Raw genomic sequence first — 17,343 nt, forward strand, 5'->3', positions numbered from 1 at the left:
AATAAATGAATGCCACAAAAGGGAAAATCTAACATAATTTTGGTGCCTAAAGAGATGCTTAAAGCAAGAGAATAATATTTTCTCTTAGCTTTGATTCAGAAGCCTGTCGGGGCAAAGGACTCTGATGGAGTGTCCTTTCCTGAAGAGCCAAAGAGAGCTAACAATAGCTAACCTAACAAATACATTTCCCAGAGTGACGTATGTCCTCAAAATGGATGAAGAAATAAATGGGAGCTCTGTCAACAATGCAAATGTTTTTTGATTCTCATTTCACAGGATACATCTATTATAGAGGAGCTGTGCTGGGAAGCAACCTGTGGAAAATGTTTAGCGGGCTGAATCTGAAAAACATTGACTAATAATCTCAAAGAACATTATGTGCCATTAATCATGATGATGGCTTTAAAAAGGTACCAGAGGGGCACCTGGGTGGCTCAGTTGGCTATGCCTCTGCCTTTTGCTCGGGTCATGATCTCAGGGTCCTGAGATCGAGCCCCAAGTGGAGCTTCTTACTCAGCCAGGAGTCTGCTTCTCCCTCTCCCACACCCCCACCCCCGTCCCGCCCATGGCTCTCTAATAAATAAAATCTTTTTAAAAAAATATATATTTTATTTATTTATTTGACAGAGAGAGAGATAGCGAGAGCAGGAACACAAGCAGGGGGCGTGGGAGAGGGAGAAGCAGGCTTCCCGCCGAGCAGGGAGCCTGATGTGTGACTCAATCCCAGGACCCTGGGATCATGACCTGAGCCGAAGGCAGACGCTTAACGACTGAGCCACTCAGGCACCCTAAATAAATAAAATCTTAAAATAAAAACGTACCAGAATATGGTGGTAGAATGTTATCTACTGCATATCCCTTTTGTCAAAATAATATTATGTGTTGGGTGCCTGGGTGGCTCAGTCGTTAAGCGTCTGCCTTCGGCTCAGGTCATGATCCCAGGGTCCTGGGATCGAGCCCCGCATCGGGCTCCCTGCTCGGCAGGAAGCCTGCTTCTCACTCTCCCACTCCCCCTGCTTGTGTTCCTGCTCTCACTGTCTCTCTCTGTGTCAAATAAATAAATAAAATCTTTAAAAAAAATAATAATAATATTATGTGTAAAAATAGCTATTTGCCCGGTTATTGTGAGTAAATAGGCACAAGGAGGAGGAACAATTGGGACACTTGGATCACTGATAAAGGACAAGCACTAGGTATAACTCGGTGGGTCCACATTCCTGAGAATTCTGAAATCTGTTTGGTTATGGGAAGTGCTATGAAACACTCAAACCAAAGTCTATTAGGAGTGACTACTACTCATGTGATCTAAGCCTGGGGGAATTAACATTTTTGAAGTACCAAATGTATTTCCTAATTGTACAAAGGCAGTTAGTACTCAATGACATGTCTGCTGTTGGCCCATTTGAAATAAGAGAGCTTTAGTGGAATTAGGAGCTGCTTAGGAGTATTTGGTCAGGCAGATTTGTTGTTTTTTTTTTCTAAAGATTTATTTATTTTGAGAGAGAGAGCGCAGGAGTGCACAGGGCAGGGGGGGAAGCGGCAGCAGAAGGAGAGAATCCCTCAAGCAGACTCCCCATGGAGCACAGAGCTTGATCCAACGACCCATGAGATCAGGACCCTAGCTGAAACCAAGAGTCAGATGCTCAAAGGACTGCGCCACCCAGGCATCCAGGAATATTTGTTTTTGTTTTTTTTTAAAGATTTTATTTATTTATTTGAGAGAGTGAGTCTGAGTGGGGAGAGGGGCAGAGAGAGAGGGAGAAGCAGGCTCTCTACTGAGCAGGGAGCCTGATGCTGGGCTGGATCCCAGGACCCCGGGATCATGACCTGAGCTGGAGGCAGAGGCTTAACCAACTGAGCCACCCAGGTGCCCTGGCATATTTGTTTTTAATGAGGAAAGACATACTGCTGAAAAAGACCTACTAAGGGGCACTGGGTGGCTCAGTTGGTTAAGCACATCCAAGTCTTAATTTCAGCTCAGCTCATGTTATCAGGGTTGTGAGATCACGCCCTAGTACTGGACCGATAATACTGATGTTAATGATCAAATATAGAGTGCTTCCTGTAGTGGATTAATGGGTTCTGCTGCAGGTTTCTTCTTACTGGAAACCAGTATTTGTCAAACTATGTAACTTGGTTATGTTCTCAAGATGTTTTGAATCCTAAAAAAACAGAGATATGGCCTCTGATCTATATTCGTATGAGAAATAATATATTGTACATAAGAAAAGATAGATTGTAGGGGCGTCTGGCTGGCTTAGTCAGTGGAGCCTGCGGCTCTTGGTCTCAGGGTTTTGAGCTCGAGTCCCACGTTGGGTGTAGATATTACTTAAAAAGAAAAGAAAAGAAAAGAAAAGGTAGATTGTGTTGGAGAGGACAAAATAATTACACCATGATGGGGCATGGTAAGCTGATGGTGGCTCAGTAACCTGAGCATTTGACTTCAGATAAGGTCGTGATCTCGGGGTCCTGGGATTGAGCCCAGCATTTGGCTCTGTTCAGCGGGGGTCTGCTTCTCCCCCTCTCTCTGTCCCCCCATCCAGCTCATGCTCTCTCTCTCAAATAAATAAAGAAAATCTTAAAAAAAAATTACATGAAGATTTTTTTTTGAAAGAGTGTGTGTGTGCATTCACACAAGAGGGGGAGAGAAGGGGCAGAGGAGAGAGAAAACCTTAAGCACACCTCAATCTCACGACCCTAAGATCATGACCTGAGCTGAAACCAAGTGTCAGATGCTTAACCGACTAAGCCACCCAGGTGCCCCTATACCAAAATTTTCTGATTTATACTGTAACTACAATGGTATTGCTATATATGGTATAACATAGGAGGCATAAAGAAATTAATATTGTAGATACTAATACTGAAATTAACGATCAAATATAGTGGGAGACTGAATTAAAGCTATCTCAGGACATTATCCCCATGGAGGAGAACTGGTCTGAGAAATATTTAGAGTTGATTAATGATAGATTAATAATTCAGCAGATGTATACCATAAGGAGCAGACACTTACAGATCCAAGAAGCGAAAGAACTGTATAGTTACAAAAACATGGGAAAGTATAAATGGATGTTTAGCTATCTGTTTAAATCCATACCAACCCCACACTGGATACTGTAAATGTTTGGATTCTGCATGTACATTTTTATTTTCTTATATGATTATGAGATATTGCAAGGCAAGTAAATGATATCACACTAAGGATTACTGTTTTATTAGAAATAAGACTTGACAATGGGTTATGGGGGTGGACTGCTCTGTGTGGGTTAATTCCTGAAATTAGCTTGAGCTGTTTGGCTAAATTCCTGTATGGCACTGACTTTGGTAAAGGCATAGCATGAAACATACTCATTAAAAGTGTTGTGAGGGCAATGAACACATGAAAAGATGCTCAACATCACTAACCATTAGGAAAATGCAAATTAAAACCACAGTCAGAATCTCTTTCATACACTAGAATGGCTATTATCCAAAAACAGAAAACAAGTTGGCCTGGATATGGAAAAATTGGAACCCTTGTCCATTGCCAGTGGGAATGTAAAATGGTACAAGTCCTATGAAAAACAGTACGGTGGTTCCTCACAATATTGAACACAGAATTACCATTTGATCTACTAGTTCTACTTCTGGGTATATATCCAAAAGAAATGAAAGTAGGGGTTTGAAAAGCAGAATGTGCATAGCAGAATTATTCACAATACCTACAGACAGAAACAGCCCAAATGTCCATCAAAACAAGAACAGATAAATAAAATGTAGCATATACATAAAATGGCATATTATTCAGCCTTAAAAAGAAGGGAAATTCTGATATATATACCACAGCATGGATAAATCCTGGAGACATTTTGCTTGATGAAATAAGTCAGAAATAGGGGCGCCTGGGTGGCTCAGTTGTTAAGCGTCTGCCTTTGACTCAGGTCATGATCCCAGGGTCCTGGGATCGAGTCCCGCATTGGGCTCCCTGCTCAGAGGGAAGCCTGCTTCTCCCTCTCCCGCTCCCCCTGCTTGTGTTCCCTCTCTCTCTGTCAAAAAAAAAAAAAAAAAAGAGAAGTCAGAAATAAAGTAACAAATATTGTATGACTCCACTTATATGAGGTGCCTAAAAAGTAGTCAAATTATAGACTCAGGAAATAAAATGGTGATCAGCAGAGGCTAGAGGGAAGGAGAAATGGGAAGTTATTGTCTAACGGGTATAGAGTTTCAACATGGGATCATAAAGAAGTTCTGGAGATATGTAGTAGGGGTGGTTGCACAACAATGGGAATGTATTTAATGCCACTGAACTGTACACTTAAAAATGGCTAAAGTTTAAATTTTATGTTATATATATTTCACTACAATTAATGAAAAGTGTTACAAAGAATTTTGGGGCAGTTTGTACCAGGTTCTGAATGCTGATAGCAGTGAGACTAATGGTTTATATTTGGTCTCTCTGTGAGCTCTCTGAAGGGCTTTGCTGTTGTACAGCAGGAATAAGCCAATATGACCAAAACCGCAAAAATCTCTAGCTGAGATTCCATTTTGGGTCCCCTGTTTCCAACGTGTTCTGTGTGTCCATCTGTGGTTCCTTATCCAGAGAGGAAAAAGCATCCTGCCCGGCCCTTACTGAGGGAGGACAATGACAGCCTGCACCTGGCTTCTCTGAACCCTTCTGTGAGACAGCCATGGACTGTGACAGGTGTTCTTACTTTAATGTTGCTGTACTATACCCCTTTCCTATAATAAATTACAGCTTCGTAAGCATTGTCATTTTGGGTCCCGAGTCTTCCTTAGCAATCAAACTGTGTTTAACTGCCACTATTGTTGTGGTTATTATTAGGAAAGGAAATACAATGAATTAATTTATGTTGCTCCAAGGAGAAACAACTAAGATCATGGGTGAAAGATACAAGAAGGCAGATTTATCTTGCCTTGTAAGGTATTGAGCAAGTCTCTAGACATGTTCACTAAACATTAAAGTAGAAGGTAGATGCTCATCTACTGTAAGATTACTGCACTGGGTACCTCAAGGTACCCACCGAACCCTAAGAACTTAGATTTTTTAATTTGGAAAAACTTTTTCAATAGGAACCATACCTGTGATGTTAGCTTCCCAGCAATCTGCATTCGCTCAATTTCTGCAGGAGATTTGATCAGCCGGAGGCGCTGTACCAGCTGCTGGACAGCCCGAACTTTATTCTTGCTCCTGGCTTTGACCTCAGTCAGATGCTGCATGTAGTCTGAGTGAAGCTGTGCGTGAGAGGGCCTCATCCAGTCATACCAGACCATATTTGTCTCATCTTAAAATGAGCAGCAAAAAATAAATAAATAAATAAAAATTAACAAGAAATACCAACTGTTATAATGACTTGAACAAGAGTGAAAACTGTAAAACCCGTGACATATAACTCTCTCAGGACTGAAGCAACTGAAGGGTTATGTATCACTGGAAAGGCTATTCCCTGCAAATGGCAAGATATTCTGACACCGAATATACAGCTTTTCTGCCCCCAAACTTCAGGGTTCCTTATAAAGATGGTAGATGGGACTAAAGCTTTTTCTCCAGCTTTGATTTCATTATTTATTAAAGAACTCCACACCACAACTGAGCTAGAGGCACTGTTGAATAACTAAACATAAGAGGAGTGAAAAAAATACTCAGATCTTGACCTCCTGGTTAAAAGTATTCTCTTCCTTTCCAATCTCAGTGTTAGTGAAAGGAGGTTCTTATCTCATTTAGGAGCAATTCTTCATGGCTATGGAAACACTCTAGTGGATAATGTGTGCTAACCCATCTGCCATATATTCTCATTAGACAACCACGTTCTCCTTTTAACTCTAGAGACCCAAGGAACTGGTCTCTATGTGCCTGAGATATAAGATGTGAAGGCCCATAATGAAAATGTTCCCACTTACACCACGTCTCCATTCGTCCCTTTCTTTTTTCCTGACGTGGCCTAAGAGCAGCATTCCCAACAACTGAAGTCTGAAGGTTGTATGTTTTATACAAAGTATTTGGGAAAGAAGAGGGGAAAAATCCTAGAAATTTTGATTGGTTATATATTAGTGATACAACCTAAATATTTTCATTTTAAAATAAAAATGGTTTTAAGTGTATATTATATGTCAAACGCTAATCTTATTTTTAATAGAAATTTAATTGTACTTTTAAAACAGTAAAACCACTTCTACTACCTGTTCTTAGGGTATGAAATCATAGCCCAACTTTTTTTGGTTTTTAAACTTTTAAATAAGTATGATTTCACGAATCTTTTCCTTTGCCTACTACTTTTATCTAGTAAACTACTAACATTAAGAATGGTGAATGAAAAGTACTTTTGAGAAATACATTTGGTGTAAGGCTTTATTTAACAGTACTAGGTTGATGAAATTTACACTGTTGAATAGGACAGCTAGGGACTAATTAAAAAAATAAAAAAGCTAAAAAAAAAATGATTCTGACTTTGTGAAGATATAAAAAAGTTCCACTAATTTAGCTGAGTAATTACCTCTGTAACATAGAGAATACTTGCATAAAGCAATGAAAACAATTCAAACATGTTAGAACTTGCATATTCAAATGAGTATTTTCTTTCAAAGGAGTCTTTGCAGGAAACAAGTCCAATAAATTCCGTGATCACTGGAAACAATTTTGGAATTTTCTTTTAGAAACTGACTTCAGAAATGATTTATAAACCATACAAGAAAATCAGACTATAATTTTACAACCATACATATTTGGCTAAAATTAGTACTTTCCAACTTGATCAGCTATCTTATTTACCAAATTTGGCTCTAAGTGACTTTTGGACACTTCAAAAAATAAAATGCTTCCCAGAGCTGTAGATTTACAAGAATCACTAAAGATAGTTTATAATGTAGTGTAGGTTCTGAAAAGTTCCAGAAAAGGAATCCTAAAACATTATGAGTGATTATAATTTTACCAGAATAAACATAGAGAAAAACGACCTTTTTGAGGGGCATGGACTCAAGTGCGTACTATATGAATCACCTGAGAATCCTGTTTATAGTCAGATTCTGACTAGTAGGTATGGAGTGGGGGCCTAAGATTTTACATTTTCAATTATCTATTATGTATTTGTAATTCTAATATGTGTCACCAGGTTATTCTGATGCTGGTGATGCACTGATCATCCTTTGAGAATACTGCTTCTTTCTGAAGAGTTGGCAGAAGTAATAAGCAGTGATCAGAGGCCAATAGACTGGTCAGTGATCTGGAAGAATGACCTATGCTCATTCTGCACTTTAAGTCTTGTGGAAAAGATTTATGATCCTTTCATGGTGCTCAAGGAAATGCTGCTACGATAATCATTTTAGAAAATTAAGAACTTTGTCTAAATAGGCAAGGAAGGTCTTAATCCAAAATCTGGCCTGTGATTTGATTTGACTTCTGCTCCCATTTGTTACCTTTCAGTTTTGGTACTAGATGTTGAAATTCTTCCAGTGTATAGGCTTCGTCCACTCCCGTTAAAGCTATTGCTCCATCAGTGCCAGATCGTGGGCCATCCCAAAGTTCTCGACTAGGGTCTCTCCGAGGCACAAAAAGCATGGCCTTATGTGCTGGTAACTGCTTGCCAGGGAGGCTTTGAAGGACCAGAATGCTATCGGGCTCTTGGAATCCACACAGGTACAGGAAATTGTTGTCTTGGTGGAAAGTATAGGGGATATCATTGCTCATGTAGTATGTAGGGTTGGAGAGGAGAACCACTGTCTGGTCTGTCCCACTCTGCCCTTCTGTTTCCTTGTGGATCAGAGACATTAGTTTGTGCCTGCGAAGTGCATATTCCACTTGAGATAGTCCTGGCGTCACCTCTCCTAGAAATGACAAATAACAGTGATGCTTTGCATTTACATAGTGCCAAACTACTTTTAAGGTAGCTTAATATTAGATGAAGACACCCAAGATCATTTCTTCAATTTATGCCAAATCTCCTCATAGCACATGGGGAATTAAGGAGATGACCCAGGTTTCAAATTTTCTATTCCACTGCAAAAAGGTTGGAAGAAATGATAGTTAAATGCGTTCCTGCTGGAAAACTGGAATCATGACCCCATAAGAGCTCTTTCATTCTTTTACTCATTCAATCAAATCTTTATTGAACAAATCTTTATTATGTGGAAGGCATTGTTAGGCATATAATTAAGGTTGACCTGAAGTGTCAATATAAAAGGTGAGAAGGATGACATTATCCGTGTATGACTTTCCTGAAAGAATGTAAGCTCCATGAGGACATAGATTTTTGTCTGTTTAATGTTATATTCCCAGAGCCTAGAATAACAACTGGAATGTAGTGGGCATTTGATAAATATTTGTAAAATGATGTATAGTTTTTAACATAATAGAGTTTAAGGCCAAAGAGCTTCCCCCAATTTCAAGAGTTAAAAATAAATTTTTCCTTCTGAATTTCTAGTGCATAATAGTACCTTTCTAATAGGACTTTTCACTCTCTACTTTGTATTAACAGTAGAGCTGGGTACACATAACTTCCTTGAGGGTTCCCTCCCTGAGGGAAAATCTTTGTATTTTCCAAGTGGGACCATCTTTGTACTTTCCAAAAACTCTAACAATATTATCTACCTCTTCGGGCTGTCATGAGAAGCAACCTTGATAAAGCATGTGGTTCTTTTTTTTTTTTTTTTTTTTTTTTTAAAGATTTTATTTATTTATTTGAGAGAGAGAGAGAATGAGAGACAGACAGCATGACAGGGAGGAGGGTCAGAGGGAGAAGCAGACTCCCTGCTGAGCAGGGAGCCCGATGCGGGACTCGATCCTGGGACTCCAGGATCATGACCTGAGCCGAAGGCAGTCGCTTAACCAACTGAGCCACCCAGGCGCCCAAGCATGTGGTTCTTAAGCAATGAAGACTCCCCAAAGAATCTTTAGAAGCTATGGATTCAGGGGCACCTGGGGGGCTCAGTTGGTTAAGCTTCTGACTCCTGATTTTGGTTCAGGACATGATCTCAGGGTCGTGAGATGGAGCCCTAGATGGGGTTCCATGCTCAGCAGGTAGTCTGCTTCTCTCCCTCTCCCTCTGCCCCTCCCCTTGCTTGGGCACGTGCACCCTCTCTCTCAAATAAATAAATCTTAAAAAATAAATAAATAAAAGCTATAGATTCATTGTTTACTAAACTGCACGCAGGCACACACAAACTTTTTTGACATATATTTCAAGAGTTGTCTGATTCACCTAAGCCCACTCACAAACTCTTATTAGGAACCTGTGTTATGAAGTGTTACATATTAGTTCTCAATATTAGTACCCAGCATACTGCCTGGTTGCTAGCCCAGTGGTGACTGGGTGAGTGTTTCCCTTCTGTATTGGAAATTATGTGTGCTTTCACTTCAGGTTGCAAAATAAAAGAACTACTAAAACAATCACTCATGAAAGCTGTATCCCTCAGCCTACACCTAGCAATAATAATAGTAAAACACCACCTAATGCTTACTGAATGCTTCTTCTTTTTTTTTTTTTTAAGATTTTGTTTATTTGACAGAGAGAGAGAGACAGCGAGAGAGGGAACACAAGTAGGGGGAGTGGGAGAGGGAGAAGCAGGCTTCCTGCTGAGTGGGGAGCCCAATGCGGGGCTCAATCCCAGGACCCTGGGATCATGACCTGAGCCGAAGGCAGATGCTTAACGACTGAGCCACCCAGGCGCCCCTTACTGAATGCTTCTTATGTGTCTGGTACTATTCTAATTACTTATAGGTATCAGCTCATTTAATCTTTACATTGACTTCGTGATGTGGATTACTATTATTTCCTGTAGTAGCCAGTCTCCACATCCAAGCATGGAAAGATAGCCATGAAATACTGCTGTATGAAAAAATTACAGTACAAGATGGGTAATATGATCCCAATTATTAAAATAAAACACAAAAACAAAGAGCAAAAAAATAATTAGAAAAAAAACCAAAAACAATTTCTGGGGCACCTGGGTGGCTCAGTTGGTTAACTGTCTGCCTTTGGCTCAGGTCATGATCCTGGGGTCCTGGGATCGAGCCCTGCATCGGGCTCCTTGCTCAGTGAGGAGTCTGCTTCTCCCTCTCCCTCTGCCCCTTCCCCTGCTCATGCATGCATGTTCTCTCTCAAATAAATAAAATCTTTTTTAAAAACGGAAAGAACCCCAAATTTTATAGTGGTAATCTATGGGGATTGAGTTAAGACTGAGATTTTCTTTTTAACATGCTATATTTATTTAGAGAGAACATGTGCCAGTGGGAGGCAGAGGGCAAAGGGAGAGGGAGACAGAGAATCTTAAGCGGGCTCCACGCCCAGTGCTCGATTTCACATAGAGCTCGATTTCACAACCCTGAGATCATGACCTGAGCTGAAATCAAGCTGGTCACTTAACTGACTGAGCCACCCAGGTGTCCCTTTCTAACATCTTTTTAATATTATTTGAATTTTGTTTCAATGAGTATATACTCTCAAAATTAAAATCCCAAATAAAGAGAAAAAGAGAGATCATGGGCAGTCCATGTCATACTCATAACCTACAATGGTTCTTTGTTGTCCATTAGATCAAATTCAAACTCTTAAGTAGATTTTAATGCTCTCTACCAGGTGATTCCAATTTATCTGGTCAACTTTTAAAAAACAGCTTGAGATACTATTTACATAGCATACAATCCACCCACTTAAATGTACTATTTAATGGTTTTTGGTATAGTCACAGAATTGTACAAACATTACAAAAATCAACTTTAGAGTATTTCATCACTCCCAAAATAAACCCCTGCCCATTTCCTCCCAATCTGCCCAAGCCCTTGGCAACCACTAATCTATTTTCTGTCTCTATGGATTTGTCTATTGCAGAAATTTCATATAATGAAATCACATAATATATGGTCTTTAGTGATTTGGCCAACTTTTTTAAATCATTTCTCCAATTATTCTGAAATTAATTCCTTCTTATGTCTTACATAGGTCCAATCTGTTCTTTCCCTATTACCCTGCTTACAATGTGTCCCTTTTCCAAAATCTCTTCTCCCTCCACAGCAATTCCATTCCCAAGATTTCAGGCCCAACGCATGTTTGTTTTTAGACTCCTCTTATTCAAAGGGCTTTCCTGATGAGCCCAGGTCACGTTAATTTGTCCCTCTTATTTTTTTTAAGTTAATTGTTTCATTTTCTTACATATACATCCTATAGTTGTGTATAAAGGTAATCACATCATACTGAACTCTTTCAATAAATATTTTCCCCCTTTTCCTTTGCTGTTTGATTCGTCACTTCCCTTCCCTCCTTCTACCCACATGAATACCTCACCCACACTGGTAATCTAGCATGTATCCTTTCCTATTTTTCTCAATACTCATATACTTGCATTTAGGGTTTTTGGTTACTAGTGTTTTACAAACATGGGATACTACACATTCTTCTGTATCTTGCTTTTCTTTTCTTTTCTTTTTTTAAAGATTTTATTTATTTATTTGAGAGAGAGAGAATGAGAGACAGAGAGCATGAGAGGGAAGAGGGTCAGAGGGAGAAGCAGACTCCCTGCTGAGCAGGGAGCCCGATGCGGGACTCGATCCCGGGACTCCAGAATCATGACCTGAGCCGAAGGCAGTCGCTTAACCAACTGAGCCACCCAGGCGCCCCATGTATCTTGCTTTTCTATCACAGTGACACCTCATAGAAATCCCTCCCACCAAGTCATCTTGCATAGCTTCAATTCATTCCGCTTGATGTCTCCGTATATTTCTTGGGGTGATGTATCATAACTTACTGGTCCATTTCTATACTGGTGGGCATGTATATTATTTTCAGCTTTTTGCTGTAATAATAAAGATCTTTGTACTTATCCTGGTACCTTTATGCCTTATGTACTGGTGCTTTCTATGGGATAGTCCCAGGACAGACACTGCTGGGTCAAAGACCTTTGAATTTTCTTAGTACTCATGTTCAGTACATGAAACTCAGTTGTTTATGATTGCCTTGGAAGAGTCTAGTTGTTTTACCTATGTATAGTTTATCTCTCCAGCAAACTCTATAGCTTGCATTTCATTAATAAAATAAATTAACTTTTATTTATGTATAAGAGAAAAAAAAATCCACATTTTTATTGATGAAGTTGGTAAGAAATAAAAGGTAAGTAAGCCAACAGAGTCAGTCCTGGAAGAGCTCACATTGCATTCCCCAACCCCCACCTCCCCACCCCCCCACCCCGGGATTGAACTGGCTAAGAGTCCTCTAGGGTTCTTGGGCGGAATACTGAACTTTGTACCAGAGCCCAGGAAAAGCTTAACTATTTATTTCTGATAATTATTCATGTTAAGTCTGCCACTGTTACCCAACACTGGACATTTCCCAATGTACCCAAGCAGTAAATACCCTCTTATAAAAGCAGAGGCTGGTTGTAACTAGTGGATCATCCAACCTTTCCTTTTTGTCTTCTCTTTTCTCCCTTTCTTGTGCTTTGCTTTGGTTTCCTCACAGCTATAGTCCATGTAATAAAACTAAATTAGAAATCAGTTCATTCTGTGTTTGTTTTTAATTTGGGGAAATAAGAAAATTCACAATTTTAATGACCTTAATATATGTGTTCTCTCCTGTTCTCATTAATAACAAAGCATATACAGAGATATATTGTAAAGAAACTTCTGAAAAAAGATACAACTATTTGGAAATCAAAACAGGATTGGAAAACTATCTTTTACTCCCTTCAAGATACTCCCCTACCTCCTCAATCCAATTCCATACAAATGACTACATGAGAAACATTTAAAACACTGGCTACCTTTTCCTAAACTTACGAATCATCAACGCTACAGAGTGGACCATTAACTAAATGCTTCCAAACTTCTGAAATCTCAAAGTAACAAAGAACTCTTTGGTCATGACAAAAAATTATCCAAGGAAAAAAAGACATCTTTTCTTATCATTTGAAGGAGGAAATAAAAAAGGTGTTATAAAGTAATGAACTTTAACCCTAGAGATAAACCTGGCAGTTGTTATGGCCTTTGATCATAAAACTAACCATTGTAATGGTCAATCTGGCCTGAATTTCTTCCAATAAAACCGTATCTGAATAGACATCCTGGTAACTTTGTCACACTGTAATGTAGTAAGGAACAAAGTTAGTATTTTATCATGTGGAATCAGTTAAGGATAGAGGGGCTATTCTAACAAGCTTCTTTACCAATCAAATGCCTACATGTCACAATCTGGACTCTGCAAATAGCAAAGTCTCACAATCAATTCTGAGACTCTACAGCTAAGAGGAAGAGCTCTTTCAGGACATTCAGGATTGCTCTTCTCAAGAGAATAAGAAAAATGTTCTTCATATTTAATCAGCCAAGCAGAAAACCCAAGAGGAAAGTTTTACAAAGACTGAAAATGGACAGAAAGATGCAAATCTTTGCTACAATCTAGGTATGTATTTTAATTATTTCCCAAAAATAACTAGATTAGGATTTTAATATGGTCTGATTTTGAACCAGCGTTCTTAAAATCAATTGTGTTTAATATTAGGTAGTTTTTATTGTCTACAAGAAAGTAGTTTATAAATTGATTACTATGTAGCTGGAGAATGGGGGTAAAAAAAAGTTAATAAATGTTTCCTTTATAAAGTAAAATACAGACCTCTCTGAAAAAAATGAAATGACCAAATAAACAATTAAAGAAGTACTCTAAATAGATTTTATTTGCATACATTGAGCAAAACAAGCCTGACAGAAACGGTACATACTGCATGATTCCAAGAAGAGGCAAAACAATCCATGTTGATAGAAACTGGAGCAATGGTTAAAGATGGAGAGGGGGTACTGACTGGAGGGGAGAAGACTTTCCGGGGTGATGAAAACGTTCTATATCTTGACTGAGGTGTGCGGGTTATATTGGCATCTACCTTTGTCAAAACTTACTGAATTGCAATTCATGATATGTAAATATAAGATCCGTGCAATTCATAATATGTAAATTTCACGACATTTAAAAAAGTATACTACTCTCTAAACTTGAAATACCTTTTACACTAAGACTTCCCTCAGGTGAATTTCTTCTTATTAAAAACCTATGACAAAAATAGACTTTTCAGAAGTTCCAGATAGTATTCTTTGGCACAAGTCTTTTGTATTGTTTTGTGGTTAAGTATGGACTCACAGTCAGACTTCCGTTGAGTTGGAATCCTGGCTCAACAACTTACTGAGTGACTTGGGGAGAGCTACCAAACTGCTTTATGACTCAGTTTTCTCATCTGTCAAACGGAGATAGTAATAGCAATTACTTCTCAAAGTTGTCAGGAGGATTAAATAAGTTAAAATACTTAGAACAGTAAGCACTATATAAATAGTAGATACAATTATTACCACCATGAAGAATTACACTTAAAGGGGTGCCCTGGGTGGCTCAGTAGTTAAGCGTCTGCCTTTGGCTCAGGTCATGATTCCAGGGTCCCCGGATCGAGCCCCACATTGGGCTCCCTGCTCAGCGGGAAGCCTGCTTCTCCCTCTCCAACTCCCCCTGCTTGTGTTCCCTCTCTCACTGAGTGTCTTTCTGTCAAATTAATAAATAAAATCTTAAAAAAAAAAAAAGAATTATACTTAAAGATGTCGTTCTGGTAATCCAAAGCCAGGGAGGACACTGAAAGAGTAAACTTTACATGGACAACCACTATCCCTATCAAAGTAATATTTACATAGAAACCCTGAAAGTCTTTGGCTTTCTCCCACAATAAGGAGTCTCATGTGATTCAGAAGCTTTTTATTATTCAGTTCTTTATAAGATTCCTGATTCTTGTCTAGAGCAGATTCTTGCTAATCTTTACTTCAGAGATTTCTCAATATGAATGAGAAATATGCACAAAGGTTAAAGAGAAATAGAAAAGTCATTTATTTTTAATGTATCAGTATTTAAACCACAGGAAAATTATTTTATCTCCAATTTTCTTTTCTCCCAGCATTAAAAAAGAGAGAAATACTCCATAATTCTGCACTAGATGGCAGTTTATGGAATTTCTATAAACTAATTATCAGTATAATGGTAACTTGAAGTGAGTAATCAACAAACACCATACATATAGGTTATATATATAGGTTTAGTCACCTGTAAATTTATATATGTAACCACTCCAGTCTTTATTCTGCATTAAAATCTATTTCAGAAAATGAAGACAAAAGGAAAATGCACAATCAATAAAAATAATGTGGTCGTTTAAAAAATTCCATAGGTACAAAGGAAGTGAGAAAAGAAAATATATTACTTTATTTAAAAATAGGTAGGGGCGCCTGGGTGGCTCAGTCAGTTAAGCCTCTGACTCTTGGTTTCAGCTCAGGTCATGATCTCATGGGTTGTGAGATCGAGCACCTGTCCCCCTCGGGCTCTGCGCTCAGTGGGGAGTCTGCTTGAAGATTCTCTCCCTCTGCCCTTCCCCCCCCCAGCTCATATGTGTGCACTCTCTCTCAAATAAATAAATCTTTAAAAAAAAAAATACAGGTAGACTTCATGGTGAAATATTTATTAAAAAAATTAGACCCTGAACTTAAATTTAAAATCTCTAGAATGCAAAAAAAAATTTTTTTTTAAGATTTTATTTATTTACTTGACAGAGAGAGAGAAAGATCAAGAACACAAGCAGGGGGAGCAGCAGGCAGAGGGAGAAGCAAACTCCCTGCAGAGCAGGGACCTCAATGTAGGGCTCCATCCCAGGACCCCAGGATCATGACCTGAGATGAAGGCAGAGGCTTAACCAACTGAGTCACCCAGGCGTCCCAAAACTTTTTTTTAAAGATTTTATTTGTTTATTTGAGAGAGAAAAAGAGAGAGCGAGGGAACACGAGCAGGGGTAGGGGCAGAGGCAGACGGAGAAGCACACTCCACACCGAGAAGGGAGCCCAACGTGGGGCTCAATCCCAGGACGCTGGGATCACGACCTGAGCTGAAGGCAGATGCTTAACCAACTGAGCCACCCAGGTACCCCTCTAGAATACAAAACATTTTTATACTACTATTCTGCTCATCAGGTGTAACCTATAAAAACTGTTCTGAAACGGCTACATAAATGTAAAGTCATCATTCTGTAAACTCTGTGATGGTGGTGATGATAAAGCTATGAATGAGTTTAAGAACTGAGTGTTTGGGGATGAGGATGTAAGAGAGGTATGGGGAAGGCACACTCTGCTTCAAAATGTGACCTGTGGCCAAAGATCTGGTTTTAGGCATCTCATGCACCCACCTGAATGAGTACCCATTAGGTAAGTGGTGTTCATCAGAAACACCCAGGGAGCTCTTCAAAACATATGGCCTAAGCCCTACCCTTGAGATTCTGATTCAGTAAGTCTATAGGATCATGGCATGTATGTATATTTTTAAAAAGCTCACCCAGTGGTCTAGGCAGATTCAGACCACCTGGAATTTCTGTCATTTCTTGGACATATATTTTAATCTTTTAAATAGTATAAAAATCTTACCCCACCAAAATAAATCTTGATTTTTTAGATATTGAAGTCAACCATTTTAATAAAACTTAAAAAAAAAAATACACCCCTTGCTCAAGGCAGAACCACAACTAAACTATGACTGAAAGATGGAGACCTAATTGTCTAAGGGAAGAAGATTCAGGAATTATTATCTAGCACCCACTCTAGAACCAACCTTTTCATCACTTTAAATATTATACTTCACAGTAACTGTATAGCCTCAGCCATTATATTTGATGATAAGGGACAAACAGGTAAATGGTAAAAGCATTCCCTCAAATTGTGGGGTCACACAGCTATAATCTGAATACTTCCCAATGAATCTCTTCAATACTGTAGTTGAAAGAAAAACAAGTGGTTCTGGGTATGTCAGACAAGTCATTCTGACAAGCCCAACTCTCTTTCTTAAAGCGCTGTAAACTACATCACATATTCCAAAATTAAATGTGCCCAGGAATGTAACAATGTTAGAAATACAAGTTCTTGGAAATAATGCTTCATTAGGCAGTAGTTCTTCCTATTCTCTGGTAAGCTGCAGTGTTTATGTGAGTTGAACACCTTGCTGTTCTGTTAATGACAGCATTACTCCTGTGTCAATGTCCAGGAACTATGTAAGTATCTATCTGCACAGATATTATAAAAAGTAGATTCACGGGGCACCTGGGTGTTTCAGTCGTTAAGCATCTGCCTTCAGCTTGGGTCATGATCCCAGGATCCTGGGATCGAGCCCCGCATCAGGCTCCCTGCTTGGTGGAAAGCCTGTTTCTCTCCCATTCCCCCTACTTGTGTTCCTGTTCTCCCTATCTCTCTCTGTCAAATAAATAAATAAAATCTTAAAAAAGAAAAAAAGTAGATTCACACTGAATAGCTCAGAATGCCACTTGCCTTCCCGCATGGAATCACTTTTTCCTGCTTGG

At 39.0% G+C, this 17,343-nt stretch overlaps 1 protein-coding gene across 1 annotated transcript in view; it reads right to left on the reverse strand.

The window, feature by feature from the left end:
• XPNPEP3 (X-prolyl aminopeptidase 3) overlaps positions 1-17,343 on the reverse strand; it is a 71,581-nt gene that overhangs the window by 34,520 nt on the left and 19,718 nt on the right. The window contains exons 3-4 of the mRNA XM_021687723.2: positions 7,414-7,821; positions 5,083-5,285 (exon numbers count right to left, since the gene is read on the reverse strand). Coding sequence (XP_021543398.2) covers positions 5,083-5,285; positions 7,414-7,765 — 555 coding nt within the window. The 5' untranslated portion in view covers positions 7,766-7,821. The remainder of the gene's footprint in view (positions 1-5,082; positions 5,286-7,413; positions 7,822-17,343) is intronic.

Source organism: Neomonachus schauinslandi, chromosome 5 (genome assembly GCF_002201575.2).
Source record: "Neomonachus schauinslandi chromosome 5, ASM220157v2, whole genome shotgun sequence".
Taxonomy (NCBI): Eukaryota; Metazoa; Chordata; class Mammalia; order Carnivora; family Phocidae; genus Neomonachus; species Neomonachus schauinslandi.